General features: G+C 51.1%; 9 protein-coding genes across 9 annotated transcripts; 8 read left to right on the top strand and 1 right to left on the bottom strand.

Annotated features, from left to right (window-relative positions):
• Positions 1 to 539: 539 nt before the first annotated feature.
• Positions 540 to 2,063, top strand: CABS01_11162 (lactose permease; the record flags this gene model as incomplete). The annotated part of the gene is made up of 3 exons (XM_060544517.1): positions 540 to 896; positions 961 to 1,106; positions 1,166 to 2,063. The coding sequence occupies 3 exons, from the start codon at positions 540 to 542 to the stop codon at positions 2,061 to 2,063; spliced, it is 1,401 nt and encodes a 466-aa protein (XP_060397765.1).
• A 630-nt stretch (positions 2,064 to 2,693) lies between these two features.
• Positions 2,694 to 4,260, top strand: CABS01_11161 (riboflavin transporter MCH5; the record flags this gene model as incomplete). Its single annotated transcript, XM_060544516.1, has 4 exons — positions 2,694 to 2,877; positions 2,958 to 3,890; positions 3,971 to 4,018; positions 4,070 to 4,260. The coding sequence occupies 4 exons, from the start codon at positions 2,694 to 2,696 to the stop codon at positions 4,258 to 4,260; spliced, it is 1,356 nt and encodes a 451-aa protein (XP_060397764.1).
• A 146-nt stretch (positions 4,261 to 4,406) lies between these two features.
• On the bottom strand, positions 4,407 to 5,504 carry CABS01_11160 (dimeric dihydrodiol dehydrogenase; the record flags this gene model as incomplete). Its single annotated transcript, XM_060544515.1, has 1 exon — positions 4,407 to 5,504. The coding sequence occupies one exon, from the start codon at positions 5,502 to 5,504 to the stop codon at positions 4,407 to 4,409; it is 1,098 nt and encodes a 365-aa protein (XP_060397763.1).
• Positions 5,505 to 6,670: 1,166 nt separating this feature from the next.
• On the top strand, positions 6,671 to 7,888 carry CABS01_11159 (metalloproteinase; the record flags this gene model as incomplete). Its single annotated transcript, XM_060544514.1, has 3 exons — positions 6,671 to 6,926; positions 6,975 to 7,796; positions 7,869 to 7,888. The coding sequence occupies 3 exons, from the start codon at positions 6,671 to 6,673 to the stop codon at positions 7,886 to 7,888; spliced, it is 1,098 nt and encodes a 365-aa protein (XP_060397762.1).
• Positions 7,889 to 8,501: 613 nt separating this feature from the next.
• CABS01_11158 (2OG-Fe(II)oxygenase) lies at positions 8,502 to 9,635 on the top strand (the record flags this gene model as incomplete). Its single annotated transcript, XM_060544513.1, has 1 exon — positions 8,502 to 9,635. One exon carries the CDS (start codon positions 8,502 to 8,504, stop codon positions 9,633 to 9,635), a length of 1,134 nt encoding a protein of 377 aa, XP_060397761.1.
• Positions 9,636 to 10,400: 765 nt separating this feature from the next.
• Positions 10,401 to 11,420, top strand: CABS01_11157 (uncharacterized protein; the record flags this gene model as incomplete). Its single annotated transcript, XM_060544512.1, has 1 exon — positions 10,401 to 11,420. The coding sequence occupies one exon, from the start codon at positions 10,401 to 10,403 to the stop codon at positions 11,418 to 11,420; it is 1,020 nt and encodes a 339-aa protein (XP_060397760.1).
• Positions 11,421 to 12,194: 774 nt separating this feature from the next.
• CABS01_11156 (uncharacterized protein) lies at positions 12,195 to 13,793 on the top strand (the record flags this gene model as incomplete). Its single annotated transcript, XM_060544511.1, has 2 exons — positions 12,195 to 12,922; positions 13,007 to 13,793. 2 exons carry the CDS (start codon positions 12,195 to 12,197, stop codon positions 13,791 to 13,793), a joined length of 1,515 nt encoding a protein of 504 aa, XP_060397759.1.
• A 643-nt stretch (positions 13,794 to 14,436) lies between these two features.
• On the top strand, positions 14,437 to 16,606 carry CABS01_11155 (vegetative cell wall protein gp1; the record flags this gene model as incomplete). The annotated part of the gene is made up of 5 exons (XM_060544510.1): positions 14,437 to 14,642; positions 14,707 to 15,256; positions 15,309 to 15,697; positions 15,767 to 16,075; positions 16,144 to 16,606. 5 exons carry the CDS (start codon positions 14,437 to 14,439, stop codon positions 16,604 to 16,606), a joined length of 1,917 nt encoding a protein of 638 aa, XP_060397758.1.
• A 2,084-nt stretch (positions 16,607 to 18,690) lies between these two features.
• CABS01_11154 (uncharacterized protein) lies at positions 18,691 to 20,801 on the top strand (the record flags this gene model as incomplete). Its single annotated transcript, XM_060544509.1, has 5 exons — positions 18,691 to 18,889; positions 18,946 to 19,023; positions 19,076 to 19,156; positions 19,217 to 19,492; positions 19,552 to 20,801. 5 exons carry the CDS (start codon positions 18,691 to 18,693, stop codon positions 20,799 to 20,801), a joined length of 1,884 nt encoding a protein of 627 aa, XP_060397757.1.
• Between the last annotated feature and the right edge of the window lie 235 nt (positions 20,802 to 21,036).

Below are 21,036 nucleotides of genomic sequence, written 5' to 3'. Positions count from 1 at the left end.
GGGATGGACCGGGGTCATGAAGCCGTGCAGAGCTACCGAGAATCTGGTCTGACCTGGACCCTGGGCGGTGGCTGGAAAATCTGGAGTTGGTTGCATTGTCGATGGCTCTCCTCAGGTAGATAAATAGCATGGCATCTCATTGTGTTTTCGAGTTTAAGTCATCCTTGTCGCTTCAACCGGGAGCCTGAAAAAGCTTTACCAACAACCCATCGGTGACAACCTCCACAGTCAAGAGATCGCTCAGAAAATCAACCTTGACAATGGGCTTGTTTTCGAAGAAGACGGGAGCAGAGCTGGCCGCAGGGTCGGCTCTCGCAGCTGTGAATAACCTTCTCTTTGATTATCTTAGGTGAGAAGCTGCTGACACGCGAAAACTAGGTTCTACCCGCGAATCCCAAGCCATGGTATTTGACACCTCATCTACTGAAGTTGAATCTGTTGCTGCTCGTACCTCTGTTCTCTTCTGCGTCTGTCGGTTACGATGGTATGGGTTCTCGATCCTACTCTGTGGATTGCCAAACTAAACGAGACAAGGATCGATGATGAACGGCCTACAAACCCTACCTCAATGGCGCCAATTCTTTGGAAACCCCGAGGGCGCCATTCTTGGTCTGATGAATGCTGTTTACCCTCTCGGCAAAGTCGTAGCACTCTTCGTCGTAACGTACATCTCAGACAGATACGGTCGGAAGCTCCCTCTCGTTCTGGGCTTGGCAGCCTGCATCGGGTTTGCCATCTTGCAAGGCATGTCCAAGGACCTTCCAAGCTTTGTCGTCGCAAGAGCTTTGCTAGGTTTCTTCACAACTTTCATCAGCCAGCCGAGCCCTATCCTCATCACGGAATTGGCTTACCCTACCCACCGAGGCCGAATCACAGCTTTGTACAACACATTCTTTGTACGTTGGATCTTCGAGAAGGCCCCGATAGTCTTGGAAACTTGCTGACGATCATTTTGCGTAGTACTTTGGCTCCATTTTTGCTGCATGGTGCACCTTCGGAACCTTCAAGATTGCGTCTACGTGGAGCTGGCGAATCCCGTCTCTGCTGCAAGGAGCAGTTCCTGTGATCCAGCTTATGGGTGTCTACTTCTTGCCTGAGTCCCCTCGGTAAGGCTTTCCAGTATCTTGACTGTACACATTCTAGTCTTACTAACCGCTTACTGTAGCTGGCTGATGCGCCGTGGTCGTAAAGATGAAGCCAGAAAGGTCTTCGCCGACTGTCACGCTGGTGGCAACCTCAATGACCCGCTGGTTGACTTTGAGATGCGCGAAGTCGAACTTACTTTGGGCGAGGAGGCTGAAGCCATGTCTCAATCATCTTGGCTCGAACTCGTGCGAACCCCTGCCAACCGAAAGCGAACACTGATTGCCTGTATTGTCGGCTTCAGCTCTCAGTGGAACGGAGTCGCAGTGGTCAGCTACTATTTGAGTCTCGTGCTTAACACTATCGGCATCACTGAAGTCAAGGACCAGACTTTGATCAACGGAATGCTTCAAATCTTCAACTGGATCATTTCGACCTTCCTAGGAGCGCTCATGGTAGACCGCTTGGGTCGACGACCCTTGTTCCTGATCTCCACGGCAGGTATGCTCGCGAGTTACATCGCATGGACCGGGTTGACGTCTCACTTTGTCGCCAGCCGTGACGAAGGAACTGGGAGAGCAGTTGTAGCCTTCATCTTCATCTTTTACTTCTTCTACGACATTGCTTGGACGCCGCTCTTACAAGCCTACCCTGTCGAGATTTTCCCTTACACCCTTCGTGGTCGCGGCTTGTCGGTCACCTACATTACTGCCTTCACTGGTCTGATCATCGGCAATCAGGTCAACCCGATTGCAATGAAGGCGATCGCATGGAAGTACTATATAGTGTTTTGCTGTGTCCTGGGAGTCTTGTTCATTGTGATTTGGTTCCTTTTCCCCGAGACAAAGGGTCACACACTGGAGGAGATCCGCGAAGTCTTCGAGGGCAAGCCCGCAAATGCCAAAGTCGAAGATATCGAGGGCGGTGAGGATGAAGAGACCAAGAAGGATGGCAAGCCTAAGCAGGTTGAGCTAGCATAGAGCGATGGCCTGCTAAGAGGTCTACCTCTCATCATCTCAAGGATGCACGAATTTCGTACAAGTCAAACCAGGAACTATTTGAATAGAGGAATGTGATACAGCCACGATCAAATGCCATTAGTATGCAGTCGGCTTGCTCAAGTTTGCTCTGTTAAGCATTGGGGGAAAAAGTCTCAGCCGAAGATGTTGGCGTATTTGTCGTCCGCAACTCAAGGCTTGGTTGCATGGTTGGTGCCAGCAAACCCACGGGCAAGCTACGAAGACTGAGAAACCAGCGGTTTAAGCAGACGACGCCTAAGAACATTAGTGCGTAAATCATTCCAAACCATTCCGAAGGACTGAGGTTTTGACTGATCAGGTGGGGGTTAAGGACTCACGCATTAGACATGGCCTCTTAAGGAAACGCTGGAGGTAATGCCGAATGAGGCAAAGGTGCCAGCCCATGTTGATCTAGAGCCAGCTTAGTATGCACTCCAACTCCGCCAACTCCGCTGTTGCAAAGCCTTCTCGGATGAGGTCAAGAAACCCGGGACAGACTTCTTCAGCGCCAAGAGCACATTATTTACTGACATAAAGGTAGATGGTATTAGTCTGATGGAATATCATGATGCCGTGAACATTTTCCTCACCATGCCATCCTCAGCGCAAGCACACGAATTCCTCTCCACGAAGCCAGAGTTCTCGGGGCAACCATCCCTAAACAGCCATGTGACCCAACAAGAACCGCACCGGCACCATGCTGTGGACGTCGAATGTCGGAAGTCGGCGTGGGTCTGTGTGCTCGGGTCATTCCTATTTCTGATGCCTTCTTTCGGTGAGCATTCCCGAATCCCGGAACACCATCCATATCCATTAAAAACGGGAAAGACCTGGCACTAATGCCTAATTTCATAGGGTTCATGCAATCTTCCGGAGCAGTCCAGTCATTTCTCTTAGAGAACCAACTGATAGATTATTCTGCCCGTGATGTTGGCTGGATTACAGGAGTCTACAGCTTTCTCACGATGCTTCTCGGTATCCAGGCAGGACCGCTGATCGACGTTTACGGCCCAAAATTTCTTGGACCACTCGCGACAGGACTACTCGTTCTGATGTTCTTTGTCCTCGCCGAATGCGCAAAGATTTGGCAGTTCATCCTCTGCCTAGGTGTTCTGGGAGGCATTGGTAATGCTATTGCTACAACTGTAGGCATTGCTGTAATTGGGAAACTCTTCAATCGTCGTAAGGGGCTAGCACTCGGTATCGCTCTGTCTGGCTCTTCTACCGGTGGGATGATTTTCCCATTGGTTCTAAGGCAGATATTCCCTCTATGGGGGTGGGCATGGTCTATGAGAGCAGTGGGATTCCTGACTGTCCTTATACTGAGCTCAGGCATTGCCTGCCTCCTTCCTTTCGAGAGGTTGCATGCTATGATAGCTTCCGATAGAGTGTCTACCCAAAGGAGTAGGAAAAGGGCTGTTATGGGCTTTTCTGCCTTCCATTCATTACCTTTCTCGCTCATCTGCGGCGCCATAGCGCTTCTCGAGTTCGTCATCTTTGGTGCAACTGCAATTCTTCCAACCTTGGTGGCTTTATCGGGACTTCCTATAGAGCATGGATTCAACATGCTAGCTATCCTGAACGGCGTTTCGTCTCTTGGGCGTATTCTTCCTGGCTTGGTAGGTGATCGCCTGGGACATTACAACATCCTCCTGGTCATGATTGTTTTCACGATCATCTGCACCGCTGCAACGCTTACTGCGTTTGGGTCGACTCGAATCGAAGCCTTGTATGCTTTCTCGGCTTTATGGGGGTTTGGCACCGGATCATTCTTGTCACTTGCGCCTGGTAAGTTGATCCACTTCGAGTTGATAACTTGTTGCCTACGTTGCTGTATCCTATCGCTAACTGACCTTGTGGGGTGCTAGCCTGTGTGGCGAAGACTTGTGAGCTGAAAGACTATGGAAGATACTATGGTACGTTACTACCAAGTTTTACCACAGCTCTTGGTTTGCTGACCAGCCTAGGGACAATGAACTTTGTCATAAGCTTCTCGCTTCTCTTAACAGTGCCAATCGGCGGTCAAATGCTGCAGTCTCTTGGGCCGACTGCCTTATCGGGACTTTATCTTGCTGTCGTATTTGCCGGAGGCTTATTAGTCTATGCAGGCCGGTCCGTGGTAGTAGGTTCTTGGACTAACTTCAGAGAAAGGATGTAGACGAGAGACGAATCCCGGAGTTATTATTGAGGTTCGTCGTCAAAGCTCTTACTGGTACTTGCGTAATGATGACAAACTTGGAAGACTTTGTGCATTTCAAAGATGGTTCTTGTGATATCCACTACTTTCATTTCACTCGAAGCCCTTTACTGATCATCTTGAGGGAACTTGGCGCCGCCCTGTCTCCTAATCTCATCCAAAATCTCCATGACACGGACAGTTTCTGCCCAGGGCATGATCTCGCTTTCTGTGCGCCCAGCAGCAATATCCAGCGCCACCGCGTCCGCTTCCCAGTAGAAGCCTTTACCTGGTCGCTCGAAGTCAAACTTCTTTGACTTCAAACCCTCCGTCGCAGAGTCGGCCCATCCCTCGCCAGAAGCCTTGGAAGAGTACACTGTGAAAGAGCCGGGAACTGAAGTCGCGATGCCCTCGATAATGACGTATCCGTTGCTTCCCTCAATCCTGCAGAATCCTGGTGGTGTCTTGACCTGCGTCGAAGCTGTCAGGATACCTTGCTTGCCACTGGGGTAGAGAAGAAGAGCCGATGTTGCAATATCGATATCGTCTGAGAGGGTTTGTGTCGCCGAGATCTTGGGCTTTTCAGCTTTATCTCCAACGCCGGGGTCCAGTCCCAGAATCGTAAAGGTCAAACTGTATACGCCAATGTCGAGAAGGCTTCCTGCACCTAGCGCCGGATTCTTCAGGCGCGAGTCCGGGCCCAGAGATGCGAGGTTCATGTTCATGGCAAAGTCGCAGAAGACCCGGTGAATATCGCCAATCAGCTTTTCCGAGTGCAAGACGTTCAGAAGAGATCTTGTGAGGGGGAAGAAACGCGTCCACATTGCCTCCATGACGAAAACACCCTTCTTCTTCGCGGCCTCAAACACCTCCCGCGCCTCCTTGGCTGTGATGGTGAAGGCCTTTTCGCATAGTACATGTTTGCCCGCGTTGATGGCGTCGAGGCAGTTTTGCTTATGGAATGCGTGTGGTGTGCCGATATAGATGACGTTGACGTTAGGATCGTTGTAGACCTCAGCATAGCTACCATAAACTGTGGGTGTTTTCCCTGGGAGATGCTTCTCGACAAAGGCCTTGCCCTTCTCAAGTGATGATGATCCGATGGACTGAACAATGTGCTTGGCCCTCGCGTTCGAGCGTTCAAGTACCAGATCCTCGACGAACCATGAGGAGATCAGGCCGGTGGCGATGATGCCCCAGCGAAGGGTCGGGATCTCGGCAGACATTCTGGAGTCGGAGATAGTGTGTTCAAGAGTGAAAGTTGCTGGTAAGGCTTGCATGGAGCACAGGAGAGAACAGCAGTCAAGGGGTCAGTCGATGTATTTATGAGATCTGGAGGCTGATAAATCACTCATGGCAATGATGCGGAATCGCGGGCCGCACCAGCCATGAAGAATCAGATGCGTTACCATCCGCCCTAGGGATGTGAAAACCAGTGAGCAAGCCATTCTACCAATCCTGCACTAAGAAACACTGAAGAAGCCACAATCTCGACTCCACTAATTGTCACGATGTTGATGCAGTGGGGGAAGTGGAGAATGGGACGAACAAGTTGGCCGACACTCCCCGGCTGACACAGGCTGTTGGGTAGGTTTATCTCCGCGTTCCGGCCGGTTCACCTCGGGGCTCATGCACAAAGAGCGCTGTAAAGAGGCCGCTGCTTTTGTAACCACTTCGGTGGGGAGAGTGACGTTGCGAGTTGACGGGCATTCGTTCACCTGGTCATCTGCAAGTATAGGCGTAGAGGCTCATTAAGTCGGTCATTTCGGCTCTATACTAATCCAGCTCAGAGTATACTAGGCTTTTGAGAAGAGGGTTGAGTGTTCAACATACTTGCGTTGACACAGTCGTGAATACGAGTAAAAGGAACCCATCGACCGGCTTTTGATCCTCGCCGCCGTCTCCGTACAGCCTCACACTTTGCTCCGTCGGGCCAATTGGAACGGGACTCGGCACACAGCCCAGAATATCAAGTCTGATGATTCATGTCACTTTGAGTCTGGGGATGTCAAGTTCTCTGCGCACGCTCTGTCATGGGAACGTGAAGCTTCGTGTTCTGTTCTGCCATGGCCCACCTCAAGGGCCGATGTTACCTTGAGAATGCCGGCAAAACCTCCTGCCATTTTCGACATTTCAATCCTGGTCGAATACGAGTTTTGGCTGCCAAGTCAGAGCATTTATATCTTGTCTATCCCGGCAATACATATCAATACGGGCTTCTAGCCAAGATTGATTAAGGGGATTTGCAGAGATGCATATGCTTTTGGGCCCTTGGGCTCTTGAGCTCTGAGCTATCTCATATCAAATGACAGCTTAAAAAGACCACAGCACCACATGCGGTGGCGATTCCCTGTTAACCTCGTTTTTAACTTGAGCCGCTGCAGTTCTTGAGATGTTGTGGCGAAAGGTCCTTGCACTCGCGCCTTTGGCGGCCATCGCCAGCGGTCATCTCAACGCTCACGGTATCCGTTACTCCAAGCGGGACTCAACACTGGAGGTAACCCTCACACCTGTGGTATCCGACTCTGGCGCCGAGGTTTCCGCCACCATCAAGAACGCCGGCAGCTTAGATCTCAATCTGCTCAAGGTCGGCACCATCTTGGACGACAAGCTTCCTGTCCAGCGTGTGTCCATCGTTGACGAGTCAGGTCAGTAGCGCCACGGCGACGAAATGCCCGTAGCTCACGCGCCAGCAGGGAACGCAGTCTCTTTTAGGGGCATTGAGCCGAGCATTCAGTACGATGCGCTGAAGGCAATTCATTTTGAGTCGCTTCCAGCTGGGGGTTCAGTGACGGTCTCCATCGACGCAGCAAAGGTTCATCAGTTTACGCAATCTGGCACCTACTCTATCACCGCTGAAGGCATAATCCCGATTGCTCTAGTGCCGTCTACAGACTTCTCTCAGCCTGCCGTGGCTTTCAAGTCGAACACCATCCAAGTTGACGTTGACGCAGACGTTGCCGCAAAGTCATTGGTAACTGCGGCGCTCAAAGAGCGCACCAACTTACAGCCAGGATGCAATGCGACAACATTGGACGCCAGCACCAAAGCCCTGGCCAACTGTCAGGCCCTCGCCCTCGCTGCCGCAGCGGATGCAGCTAACCCGGCCTCTCAGCGGTTTGTCGAGTATTTCGGCACCAACTCATCAGAAACCCGCAACATTGTCGTCACTCGGCTTCGTAACGTCGCGCAGGAGTGTAGCTCAACTACTTCAGGAGTGTCTCGGTACTTCTGTTACGATTACTACGGCGTTTGCGAGCTCGACGGCCCTCTCAATGCTTACACTGCCTGGGACGTCAACACAATGGTTATGTGCCCGCTCTTCTTTGGCCTGCCGCCACTCCCTGTAGGATGCCACCGACAGTGTCAAGCTACGACTACGATCCACGAAACCACGCACTGCGAGGCAGTTTATGCTCCTCACACAGATGACTACGCTTACGCTTACAACGCCAGCGTCGCATTACCCCCGGAACGGGCTCTGCAGAATGCTGATAATTATTCCCTTTACGCCAATGGTTTGCTCCCTTACGTCCCTTTTCTTGCTTGTGATACGAAACGATGAGGACTAATCATTGGTCCTTAACTAGCTGTTTACATGGGCTGCTGAGGCGTAGGTAGACCTGGAGAATGATACTGAGTAAGATGAACCATCGAACGCTCTCCATTCTCCACGTCAGAAACAAGCTTGTCCACAGGTCTGTTAGAAGGAGTCGAGAAGGACCTCATACTATTTCCCCAAACCATGATGTGAGGCATGTTGACCGAATGAATAAGATGATCAATCAACCATCTCGACTTGAGGAAGCAACGCAAACTAACATGAACGTGGCCGAACTCGGGCCGGCATGCTTCGAGCTCATGGCGAATTTCGCTACTTAGGTAGACATATGAATAACCGACCTATTCACAATAACATCGGGCTGCCACGTGCTCCCATTAAGGTTAAAGGGTTTGGAACTGGAGCTTGTCGGCCACCTCCGACGATAATCACCAGCAACATCATCTCAAGCCAATGACACAAAGCCCAGTTCCCCCGCCTCTGTGTCTACCATTTCCTTATCGCCTGTATCGCCCCGCATACTTCAGCTGTTAAATTGCCCGAATTATCCTCTTGATCTTATTAAACCATCTCTTGACTTGAACGACGGACTCGATTTGCCCTGACTCGACGTAGCCGTTTCTCCAGTGCCAACAAGTCTTCAACGATTAATTAGCCCACAATGGGCGTTGTAAATCTTGCATCTGATCCGGGGACGACCCTCCTGCGTTTCGCCTCCGGGAACGGACCGGTAACCCGCCGCATCCTTCGGACTCCGCTCCGCGATGCCCTTCCTACAGAGATCCCAGTCATCGATATCTCGCTCGCATTTAGCCCTGAACTTAAGGACCGGAAGACTGTAGCTCAGCAGATTCGCAACACTGCCACGACATCCGGCTTCTTCTACCTGATCAACCATGGCATCGCGTCTTCAGTCACTGATTCAGCCCATACGGCCTGCCTAGAGTACTTCCGCCAGGATGAAGAGACAAAGATGCGCTCATGGGTTGGGAAGAGTCGCTACTTCAACGGCTACAAACCGCCAGGATCTCAGCGAATCAACAAGTCAGAGAGCGTCGATGTCCGCGAGTCATTTAGCTGGACGTACGACCCTCGCCACGACCCTGATGTGGTCGACGTCAATGCTATTCCTGCGGAGGCGAGGAAGCTTTTGCGGATTGAGGACTTCCACTGGGATGGCACGGCCAATCAGCCGCACTTCAAAGAAGCCATCATTCTATATTGGCAATCCTGTTTGAAACTCGCTCGCGTCCTGGTTCGCTCCTTTGCGCTATCGCTTGATCTACCTGAGGATCACTTTGATGCCAAATTCGCGTACCCTGATGCTGCGCTGGCGCTGAACTACTACCCACCTCTCAGTTCCTCGGCCACCGTGGATTCAGACTTCAACAAGACAGTTTCCATAGGATCGCACACAGACTTTCAGCTTTTCACCATTCTATGGCAAGACTCGGTTGGGGGCTTGCAGGTACTAAACCGCCAGGGGCAATGGATCAGGGCCGCACCTATCCCTGGGACGTTTGTCGTCAACATTGCCGACTACCTGCAGCGCATCACAAATGATCTCTACGTCAGCACAGTACATCGAGCCCAGAACTTGAGTGGACAAGAGCGAATCAGTATGCCCTTCTTCTTTGGCTTCGGCCTGCATGAAAGCTGCGGCGTGATCGACACCTGCGTCAAGGAAGGGGAGAAGCCAAAGTACGAAGAGATCGGCTGTGAAGCTTGGGTCCAACGAAGAGCTCGGGCGATGCACCAGGTTGACTCTGATGACGAAAACGACTGTGCGCAGTGAGCAAACAAGGCAACAACGCGGGGTTTCAAATCGCCGTTTGCTTCAACATTACTTCCGTTTGCTTCTCCCAATTTTAATTAATAACCGGGGCGTATTGAGGCTGGAGGTTTGGAACCACTGTGTGGCTAAGCTTTTGGTGTTACCTAGACCAAGGCAAACAAAATTCCAAAGATAAAGGCACTGGAAACCCCTTGGTTAGCCGAATCAATTCTGCATTGTAACACATTCATCTACGACATTTCTGTGAATTGGCCAGAGCTATGGACCGGTTCAAAGTTTCGGTTCCCAGAGAACAAGTGACAGAGCATTCGGCGGAAGATCATTCGCCAGGCAGTAGTAACAACACAACGATGAGACCCCCCATGGACAGCTCGCGATCATCACAAACTGAGCCAACGAAATTGATTGAGGTAGATCGCTTGAAGTCTGTTCTGCAAAAGTGCATCAGGTCTGCACATCGACTCCGGCGGCGAAAGCCATCACTCCTCCGAGAGCTTCTATTCTTGGGAGTGGCAGCAACTATCGCATGTTCTATTCTCATGTAGGTTCTCTTTGCTAACTCATCATCTTTCAACCCGACGTGGAGGGAACTCATTCTTCTGCAGCACTTTGTTGTATGTCTTCGTATTTGTTCTACAGCCTCAAGCTTTGAGTGACGCGGCTTCCCAAAACTTCATCTCCAACAACCCGATCACAACGAATGGCCAGCCAGTTGATGGTCTCTCAAGATGGCTGGAGGACTTTTCTCGCTCAGTCATCCCAATCATGTGTCATTCTCACAATGATTACTGGAGGCCGTACCCCCTTTACTCGGCCCTCGCAGCAGGCTGTACCGGCGTGGAAGCGGACATCTGGCTGAGCGACGATGGTTCCGAGTTGCTTGTTGGCCATGACAGACATGAACTGTCCTCCAAGAAAACTTTGCGGTCCATGTACCTTGATCCTTTAATGAAGATTCTCGATACCATGAATCCTCCAGAGCAGTGGTCGAACTTCAGCCGAACAGATCGGCCGCAGGGTGCTTTCCGAAGTCAACCGAACATCACGATAGTCTTGCTGCTGGACGTCAAGAGTGATCCGTATAAGACGTGGCCAGTGGTAATGGAGCAGCTTGGATCCCTGCGGGAAAAGCTCTTCCTGACACGCTACGAGGTAATACATACCGAGCCGGGCTTCAGACTCAGGCAAGATATATGGCCGGGTCCTGTCACCGTCGTGGGTACGGGCAATCTTATGGAAGACCGCATGATAAACCACTGGCCATCGAATGAGCTCTATCATCAGTATCACGACACATTCCTCGACGCGCCGTTGGACCAACTTCCCAAGGATAATTGGCGCCAGTATAATGAGTATGGCTACTTTACCTCTCAGCTGTGGCATGAGGAAGACACCTATTACACATCCGTATCATTTCAACAAAGTATCGGATCAGTCCGCACCGGCTTCAGTACTGAGCAACTTGCAAAGCTACGGAAGCAGATCAGTACTGCAAAGTGGTCGGGCCTCAAATCTCGGTATTGGGACCTGCCAAGCTGGCCAATCTCTTACCGCGATTACGTCTGGGAAGTGTTGACAAGAGAGGGAGTCGACATGTTGAACGTCGATGATTTACAGAGCGCAGCGAGAAGAGGTTGGACAAAGGGCTACGTGCAAAGCGTGATATGGGTGGCCTTGACTTCGTCTGCAATCTTTCTCACTGGTATTACGATGACATGGTTTGGATTCCGGGCTATCAAAAAGAATATGAAGGGTCTTCAATGTCAGGGGATCGTGTTGGCATGAGCAGGCTAGAAAGGCACATCAGCGGACAGTATGAGACTCATGAACGCACATCTGTTTCTCCATTCTTCACTAGAGTAATGCTGCTACTGGGAATACCGGATCACCCGGATCACATATCGAAAATTCACTAGTCAAGCAATTCCATCTTGTGTATCAAGAATGATGCTTATCATGCCACGAGGACGTCAGGTTCAGGCACCACGCATACCAACACTCGGGAACCCATGTCTACCGAGCGGCGCGTATCTCCGCGGATGTGGTCCATGCGACTTATTTATCGACTTCGAGATGCACCACAGAACAGATCTACAAGTGGTCCAATTTTCTGCCTTCCAGCCTGTTTTTGTCTTCCGTCATTGGCGAAGAACCTGTATTTGGGTTATGATTCGCACTACATAGCGCGAGATCAGGTTCTGTGAAACAACACCCCAGGGATATGCCACGGGGCTTAGAGTTTGTAACGACGTAAGTTGGGTAGGCTCGCACAGCACAGACCACCCTTATTGGCGTTTGTCGAACAGAGTTTCGGCTTTAACCTCCTCCATGGACTGCGAAGCCCTCGAATTCGACATTCTCGACCACGGGCCTTTGAGCATCAATGTAACGCACGAGTCAAGTGTTCCTTTTGACTTCGGAGAGGATTTGAGGGGAAGGTCAGGCCCAGCTAAACAGGAACATATATGTTCATGTGTCCCACGTGGCGGGTGCACGTAGCTTCTGCCCAGGGGATACAGCCTGACCGACGGCCTTCTTCTTCGGAGAAGCAAGACTGTCATGTCAGCCGCGGCACAACGGGGGACGCTGGCACCACTTCCAGACTATCACCGCCGTGGACTTATCGTACTCACTATCTTCTCGTTCCTCTCAGCCATAGCCACAACGGGACTCTGGCTCTTCATCACATACAAGTTACTGGCATACCGGAAAACTCGCCCGGCCCCCAGGCAACGAAGTACACGACCACAAGATGCCGATGTTACCGATCTACCGGACCTCTCTCTAGGGCTAGATGCTCCTTGCCCGGGCAGTAGCGGATTTGCCCGGATTGAGGAGCTCGATAGACTAGCAACGTCACAGGAGCAAGCGGTAGAGGCTGCTAGTGCTCCCGGGAATCGAGAAGAGCAAGAGGTCGAGGAAGCTCGTAATCCTTTCCCCATTCTCATTTATAACCTTCTGCTAGCAGATATGATGGAGGCTGTTGCCTACGCACTCAGTATATCCTGGGTCTCAGCTGACGGCATCTTTGCACCTTCATCAGTCTGCTGGGCTCAGGGCTGGCTGGGGTCGACCAGTAACTTGGCAGCAAGCCTATTTCTGGCGGTTATTTCGATTAACACCTTTTTGACAGTAGGCTTGGGTTATAAGCCACCACCGTGGACCATCTATACTTCGATAGGGTTCCTCTGGATATTCGACTTTAGTATCAACGGAGCAGGCGTAATATTTTCGGAGATCCACCCAGCAGTTCCTCAGGAGTCTTTCTTCATGAGGGCCAATGTCTGGTAAATAAGATCTAGCACTCCCTTGCTTTGATCATAGCAGCTACGGCTCCCAAGAGTTCTCACACTAATTCAACATCGGTACAGGTGTTGGATTTCTACATCGTATGAATCGTGGCGGTTTTGGGCTCATTATTTCTGGGTCATCGTCTCCATCGCCCTCACACTGAGCCTCTATTCCTTCGTCTTCTTTACTCTATGGCGTCAAAAACGAAGTTGTCGTCACCTGCCGGAAAAGAGAGCGTCACAAAGCGAAGCTTCCGAATCAGGGTTCGAACCCGGTCATAGCCCGGAAGTTCGACGGCCCTCAGGCTACCACCCAGCCTTTCTTGCGTACCCTTTCGTATACGTCGCTTGCAGCACGCCTTTAATCATCGGCCGCATTACTTCTCTACTGGGCATTGACCTTGGAATATTATACTTTGCTTTCGCGGGGTCCATCTTGGCCGCAAACGGGCTCTTCAACTCAATACTATGGATAACAACCATTGTGTTTAGCGAGCCACAAGACGCACATAATACGGGCTTGGACCAGTTCGCCTTTGTCAGAACACCAATACGAGATTATGGACACACTGTAATCATCAGTGGTCCTGTTAGTAGAAGAGTGCCTGAGCCAAGTATTGTTCCCAGCGGCGGTCGCAAGGAATGGTGGTGGTGGAAACACGGCGGGCAGAGAGGCTGGGGAAGATCGTACGCCAACATGCACGAGACGCCTAGAGTGAGCGCGGTTGAAGTGCACGATCATACATTACCAGTCATTGTGGAAGGTCCGTATATTCAGATGGACATCGTCACAGCCGTTACCGTTGAGCACGCGGAGATCCAACCGATACCCCCGGGGAGGCCTCAAGAGACCTGCCCACCAAAATAGCTTTTGGTTTTTACATATCCTGCCTAGGTTAATGAGGAAAGTTGAGAATGTCTTGAAAGTAACGCAAACCAATAAATACGAGGTCCCGAAATTAGAGTCAAATTCTGTTAAAGGGACTGGAACTTGGTGCACAATCACAGAGACTAGAATACAGGATGTTTAGTTATTCAACCGGAATAATACTCGAGACTGATAACCCTCTCCTATGGTATTTCTAGTTCTTGATGGCCATCTAAAGCTACACAACAAGCAACAAAAAATCAATAAAACAAAAAAATTCACAACCTCATCTCATGAGACGCCAAGCTCCTTGGAAAGCGGAAACTGCCTTCGGTATCACCAAATGATCTATAGACCATCCGCCACAGTGAATGAACCCCAACTCAAAGCAGCGAGAGAGCTAGCCAAAAGCAACGAAAATCCCCATTAATTTAGTCGGGTGGACCCTGGTATCGGTTTCGCTTTTCCTCACCTTCATAACTCCGCTACTCCCCGCGCTTCTCATTTGGGAATCGTCACCCATTTCCATCAAGCCAACAATCACGTCCAAAACGAATCATTGTCGAATTTGGTATCTGGGTAGATCTCTCACCCGTATCAGTATATCTACAACCCCACAGAAGGCCTTGTGGAACATCCCACAATGTCCGATGCAGGCAATGAGGCGCCTGAAACGTCCAACAAGCGGCGCCGGACCTCGGGCATGTACCAGAGACGGCGTGCTGTTGCGGCGTGTGGGCCCTGTCGGGTCCGTAAAACGAAATGTGACAATGTCCGGCCAGCATGCGGCTTTTGCCAGCGAAACGGCGGACAATGTACATACCCCGACACCTCGAATGACTTCTCAACGTGAGTGCTCTCTTCGTGCCTGTAGGAAATGCTCCAGACCGGCTCGGTCTTACTTAGAGTACAGATTCGATCCCGCGAGCTTGGCAATCTTGGACCGCCTCAATCATGTTGTTTCTCTTCTTGAGACTCGTCCGGAACTACCAGCCGCGCAAGCAGTTTGCGCTCCCCCCATTCCCTCAACACTATCGCCAACATCGATCCATGGGCCTCAAACTAGTACAAGCGTCACTATTGACGAGAATCTAAGTCATCCTTCTGATGGTCTACCCGAGGACGAAGTCATGATCCGCCTCGACATCCCAGACTCTGCCGCTGCTAGGTCTAATTGCGAGGCCATTCTGCGATGGCCAATCTTTAGGGGATATGCGCCCGAGACGGAGTCTTTTATTTTGGAGTTAGAGGATGGTGATGCAGAGTCTTCACATCGATCTCAACCTGTCAGAAGTCGGAACCTAGGGCGGGGAGTTCAGGAAGACGACTTTACGGCGTTGTCCAAAAAGTTCTTGGCATACGTGCATGTGAAGAATCCAGTTCTTGACGTGACCGACTTCAAAGCGTACGTCAAGGATACAGTAGAGAACGGTCCCCGATGGGACGGACCGTCGTGTCTAGTCGTGAGTCCTCGGCCTGTTCAAGATTCTCACGACCGTTACCATGCTGATGAAGCTTCCCATTGAGCTGATTGCATGTGCACTCGCCTGCCTTGCAAGCCCATTTCAATCCGAGATCAACTTCAACAGTACGCCCGAATCGATGCGCTCGTCAGTATCGACCACGACGGATCCAGATACAGCCCAGGCCTACTATCTCGCAGCCAAGAAGCGGCTGGGACTGCTTGAGCCCTCCTTACTTCAGATTCAATGCCTGTTCTTCTGTGCAGTGTTCGAGATGTACTCACTTCGTCCACTTCAGGGCTGGTTCTACTTCAATCAAGCCAGCGTTCAATTCAAGAACCTATACTGGCGGAGGGCCCAAAGGCGGAATTGGCAAAGTATCTCTCAGAAGACACGGCGCCTTGAGCAACGCCTTTACTGGTCATGCATGAAGTCGGAATGGTAAGTCCAGCAGGAACCTTCTCCTCAAGATGGAAGGAGAACCTATGGCAGCTGACTGTCGACACTCAGCGAGCTCAGATGTGAGATACCATTGCCACCAAGTGGCATCACTGGCCTAGGATATCCAGACTTATTCCCCTCGCCTCCGTCTGAAGTCGCATCTCCTGCAGCTCAGCCAAGCGTGTTGGATATCTTGGAAGATGATATTCAGCCAGAGGAGGAAAAGAGTTGGTTCTATTACCTGGCTGAGATATCGTCGAGAAGGATGATCAATCGTGCTATATCAATATTTGGTTACAATGGAGAGCAGGCATGGACCCGAGACATAGCCAAAGTGCTCGAGAAGAGTGAGGAATTTGACGAGCACATCAACCTCTGGTAAAAATCTCCATATCGCCCGGCGCGGATTCGTGTTTGGTCCGAAACGTTCGCTAATGCATGCTCAGGTGCTTGCACATACCCTCTCAGATACATTGGCAAAATCGAGAGCCATCAAACAACGAGCTGGTACACTTTATCCAAAACCGAGCCACGAGCTGCCGCGAATGGATCCATCGGCCTTTCTTGTACTATGTGGTTCACCAACCGGCGGATGACCCTTGGATACCCCGCGTCATGCCATTAGCAGAGAAGTGCCTCGAGCTCTCACTCGAGCTGCTGCTTGACGCTAACCCTCACCACCGCCATCACGGAACATGGTTCATGGCCAGAGCGGCAATGACCCGTGCTCTCTTACTTCTGGCCGCAGTCAAGAGCAACAGGTTCTCTCGGCTGCCCGAGCGATGGAAACAGGGAGTCGACGCGGCCACATGGGCTCTGCAGCGGTGGTATGGCGAAGCTCCGGATTTGCGTAAGGCTGCGTCTGTGCTTGAGGACCTCGTCGGTCAAGTTGTCGGGCCCGGAGTCTGAAAGGGTCTGTGGGGAGCTGCGAATGGAGCGGTCCGACGCCAGTACTTGTCAAGTGTCGCAATGGGTTGTCAGTCAATTAAGCGTTCTTTGGGCTCTTCTCAACCCCAACTCGACCTAGTTCTCGGACATGTGAAGGAAGGGTATGCAGGTCCTTGGCGTTCTCGCCCTTGGTAGGCGGAGAAGTAAAGGCGAATAGGCGAGCAAAGAGCAGAATTGGCCCTGAGCCCTTTTGCTTACTTTCGTTACTTCCGAGAAACACTCGAGCGCTTTGACATTCGCACCGGGTCCGGAGGACTGTCTGTTTTACGAGCAATGCGCCTTGAATCAATTTGCTGGGCAGTCGTCCGTAGAGCTGTACCCGTAACCTTACTTCTCCTCTTTTTCAATCTGAATTGTAATTCTTAGTGAAAGGCGGGGCAACTGAAATGATCTTTGAAGTTGTATTGACAGGTTGGCTCTCAGTGATCGCGGCTTTTGTCGGCTGATTGTTAGTGGTGTTGGAGGTCAAGGCGTCCTTATTTGGACCAGAATCTCTCTGCAAAGACGACTCAAAGCCGAAAGATTAACGACCTGAACTTTCACCAAGCTGCAGCTAATGCTCAGCTGTCTTTGGAGAAACATACATCAAGTACGTACATGTATTGTCAAAGAGCTCGGCGTGGGGGCTTCCTGTGAGGTGGCTGATGAACACTCCAAAAGTAGTTTTCTCTTCCATTGTTCTCTTCAGGACACTTCCCGGGACAAAAATGGCAGAATGCAGCGTTAGCTTGAGGCCCCTTGACGCCATCATCCAGTCAGGTCCTGCATTTGCGCTTCCTCCTGTGTTCTCCTAGTGTCTTGGTCTGCAGGGCGCATGCCACTTCCTCCCCCTCCCACCATGTGATTATCTGAGACCCTTGAGCGAGCTCTCGCCCTCCATCAGTTAGCCCCAGGGGGCCACGTGTGGCTGGTGCTTACCAGCGTCATCCATGCAAGCCTTTTTCGATTTGGATCTCGTTCCCCGGGGCCTCCCTCGCACTGCTCCGGTTGCATCCCGCTATCGCGCATCGTTTAAACTTCTTCGCTTGGCCCAGGCCGACCAGCTGTCAGCCTAGCTTCGTTTCGTCTACGTCTTGTCCGGCGTCTGTCCCCTTGGCCAGCTCACTTTCGTCTCTAGACTCTACCGAAGATGTGGATCTTACCATTTCACCGTCGGCCGTTGCATCTGGTGTCACATCCGCTGGTCTCCACAACTCTCAACTTCACTCCGGGTATCGAGAAGAGCAAGGCGACACCTGGCTTGTCAATGTTGCGACAGTATGAAGAGGCATAATGAAGTTCTCGCAACCGTCGGCTGAATCCGGGCTGCCTCGTTCAAAGTAGTGAATGTCGGAAGCTGCCTTACGATGAGTCAACTTCACCTTTGCGCGGGGTTTTCCATTTACAAATTCGGAATTTGGGAGCGTGCCAAAAACGCTATAGACGCAACCAATAGGAATTCCATTCCCATCTTCAGATGACGCTTCCGCTGACGAGAATAACAATTTCCTATTGGCTTGTTGGTTTGCTTGACTCTCACCTTCACCGAAAAGTTACAATTACGATGAAGAGCCTGGAATTGGCAAAAAGCCAAAAGAGGTGAGAGGGCATGGAGGGGTAGGACAACGATAAATGCAGGTCGCGTGGCCGAGCGTTTCTCTTTACCTGGGAGTATCTGGATAAAGCTGAGCCACACCACCTCACAGAAAGTTGGGATGAAGCTATTGTCACGCCTCACGGGGCCCTTGTTCCACTCGGCCTCCTTCACCCGGGCATATTCTCTCACATTCACTCTGACCTCCTTTCAAACTGCCCTTTCTCTCAAAAGACCTCGCGCAGCCTTTCCCCTGCAGCTCTTCCTTTTCCTCTTTCCTCTTCCACACATTCGCTCGGTACCTGCAGCTAGTGTACCTACTTGCAACTTACAACCTGCATCACCATCAAAACCAATACCGACACCAACAAAACCCGGAGGTTCGGCAGTTTGCTTCAGGCACCCGACTCAGCGACTGATCGATTCAAAGTCGCATTAGTAGGGCATCAAGTGTTTTTTGCCTCCCTAGAGTATGGTCACGATGTCGTTCTCGTCCTCGTCTTCATCTTCGAGGCACTCGTCAAGATCATCGAGGTGCAGCTGCGACAGTTGCGCAGAGTACAGATACGAAAGAACGTGCCATGTCGATGGCTGCTCCAGGAAACATGCTTTCATTCGCAACGATCCCCTGAGACCGGATATCAGAATTTACTCTGATTTCTGCGTTGATCGTAAGTATAGATATCACCCTGGGCCCAGATCACACAAGCTAATACTCCCTCCCCAGATACGTGCAAATTCTGCGTGCTCGGTCTAGAAATGTGCAACCGTCCCAAGGACCCTCAGCATCGTTTTTGTAGTGAACGTGAGATTACTTCTCGCTCTCGTTTTGCGATAATTCCTAACATTCAGAGCAGACCGGAGATGCGGAGTGGTGGGCTGTGTTCGGACCGGAGATTGCCCCTCGAATGTGCCACTCCCGTGGATGTGTCCGGACCGTGAGTTCTACCCACTTACACCACATCCAAAACTATGACGTTGACATGCATCTTGAATAGACAAATGCTTCGTCGAGGACTGTTACAAGACTAGAGACAAGCTGTATGGCTACTGCGCCGACCATCGATGCCGAGTCGGAAGCTGCTTCGAGAGGAGGATATCCAACTCCGAGTTCTGCGCCGACCACCACTCGCGAATTTGCCGAGAGCTGAATTGTCGAGAGGTGATATACGCAGACCATCGTTGCTTCAATCATCAACGGTGCATCGTCAAGAACTGCAAATTCCACCGCTTCAGACGTCCAGATGGCGGTCTCTGGGACTTTTGCGAACACCGTGAGTCAACTACCTACTACTCACATCCCCAGTAGTTCGAGAAATTGACAAGAAGGCAGACTATGGTGAATTCCGCTGCACGTACAAAGACTGCGACAAACTGACGATACCTGGCACTCGCTGCTGCGCCATCCATAAGTGCACATTCGAGGGGTGTGTCAATTTCCGAGACAACGAGCTTGACAAGGAGAGAGTGTTCTGTCGAGACCACGGATGCGGCGCATCGAGATGTTACGCTGTCGCTGTTGCTATCGATGGGGGTGGCTTCCGTCCCTTTTGCCGGAGACACACTTGCACGATAGCTGGCTGCAACGAGGTATCCGAGTTCGGTGTCCACTGTCACAAACATCGATGCCACTGGAAGAGCTGCGAAAAGCCGTGCCTGAAGGGAGGAGAGTACTGTGGTGATCACGAGTGCAAGAGACCTGGCTGTCGCAAGATTGCCAGACTGCAGTTCGGCTACTGTGCAGATCATTGCTGCAAGATCGATGGCTGTATCAACTACTGCGACGTTACTGCCGACAGGATATGCTACGAGCACTCAAGAGGCGATCTCTTCGACCGCATCAAACACCTCGAAAAGAGGTTGAGAGAACGGCAACACGAGCATATTCACGAGCATCACGATCACCACCATCCACATTTCGATGATATGCAACTTCGTTACGACAAGCTGATCAGAGATTACGATGAATGCCTCATTAGGCTAAACGAAAGCAGAGAAGAGATTCGCATTCTGCGGACCACTTTCATTTCACCAGACGACAACCGCATCTGGCGAAAGGAACTCGAAGATCGCAACGCTCGCCTATTGCTAGATCTGGACAGAGAAGTCAAGAGAAGCGAGCATTGGGAGCGCAAAGCGATCGAGTTCGGCCGTAGAATCGATGATCTCGAGGTTTTGTTGGCAGAGGAGCGACTCCGACATCCAAAGTCGGATGAATACGTTAGACAAATCGCAGATCTCGTACGCAAAGTCGAGATTCTCGAGGATGAGTTGCGCATCGAGCGCAACAATCATCACATTCACGAAGGACGACAACGCGAGATCGAGAAGCTCGTCCGTACCATCGAGGAGCTCGAACGAAAGCTTAAGGGCGATCACATCAAGGTGGATGAGCTTATCAAGAAGGTTGATCTCCTGCAATCGATACTCGCCGGCGAGAGAGAGCAAAAGGATATTCTTCTTGCTGAGCTCGCCAAGCGGGACGAGTATGAGAGATTGAGACGAGAGGAGCGCCGTCGACCTAGAAGAGGAAGCTGGGAGAGAAGATCTCGCGACTCACGGCCTTGGGGAAGTGTCTTCTGAGAACGGAGACTAAACAGTGTGTACACGGCTTCGAGAAAAGAAGATCATCGATGGCTTTTTCATAGGATTCTGAGGTATTGGCTTACTTGCATTTGGCGTTGGTACCATGGAGTAGTCGGGAAAAGGACATGCGATACCCAAAATTGCCGCCTCAAAGGACCAGGCAATAAGTAGTCTTAAAGATTAATAGAGACAACATTGAGTGACTCATCGAAGAAGCATCGATTAGATGGAT

Source organism: Colletotrichum abscissum, assembly GCF_030869225.1.
Source record: "Colletotrichum abscissum strain IMI 504890 chromosome Unknown Scaffold_30.1, whole genome shotgun sequence".
NCBI classification, from domain to species: domain Eukaryota; kingdom Fungi; phylum Ascomycota; class Sordariomycetes; order Glomerellales; family Glomerellaceae; genus Colletotrichum; species Colletotrichum abscissum.
The sequence above is the reverse complement of the archived record's forward strand: the minus strand, read 5'-3'. Positions and strand labels throughout refer to the sequence as shown.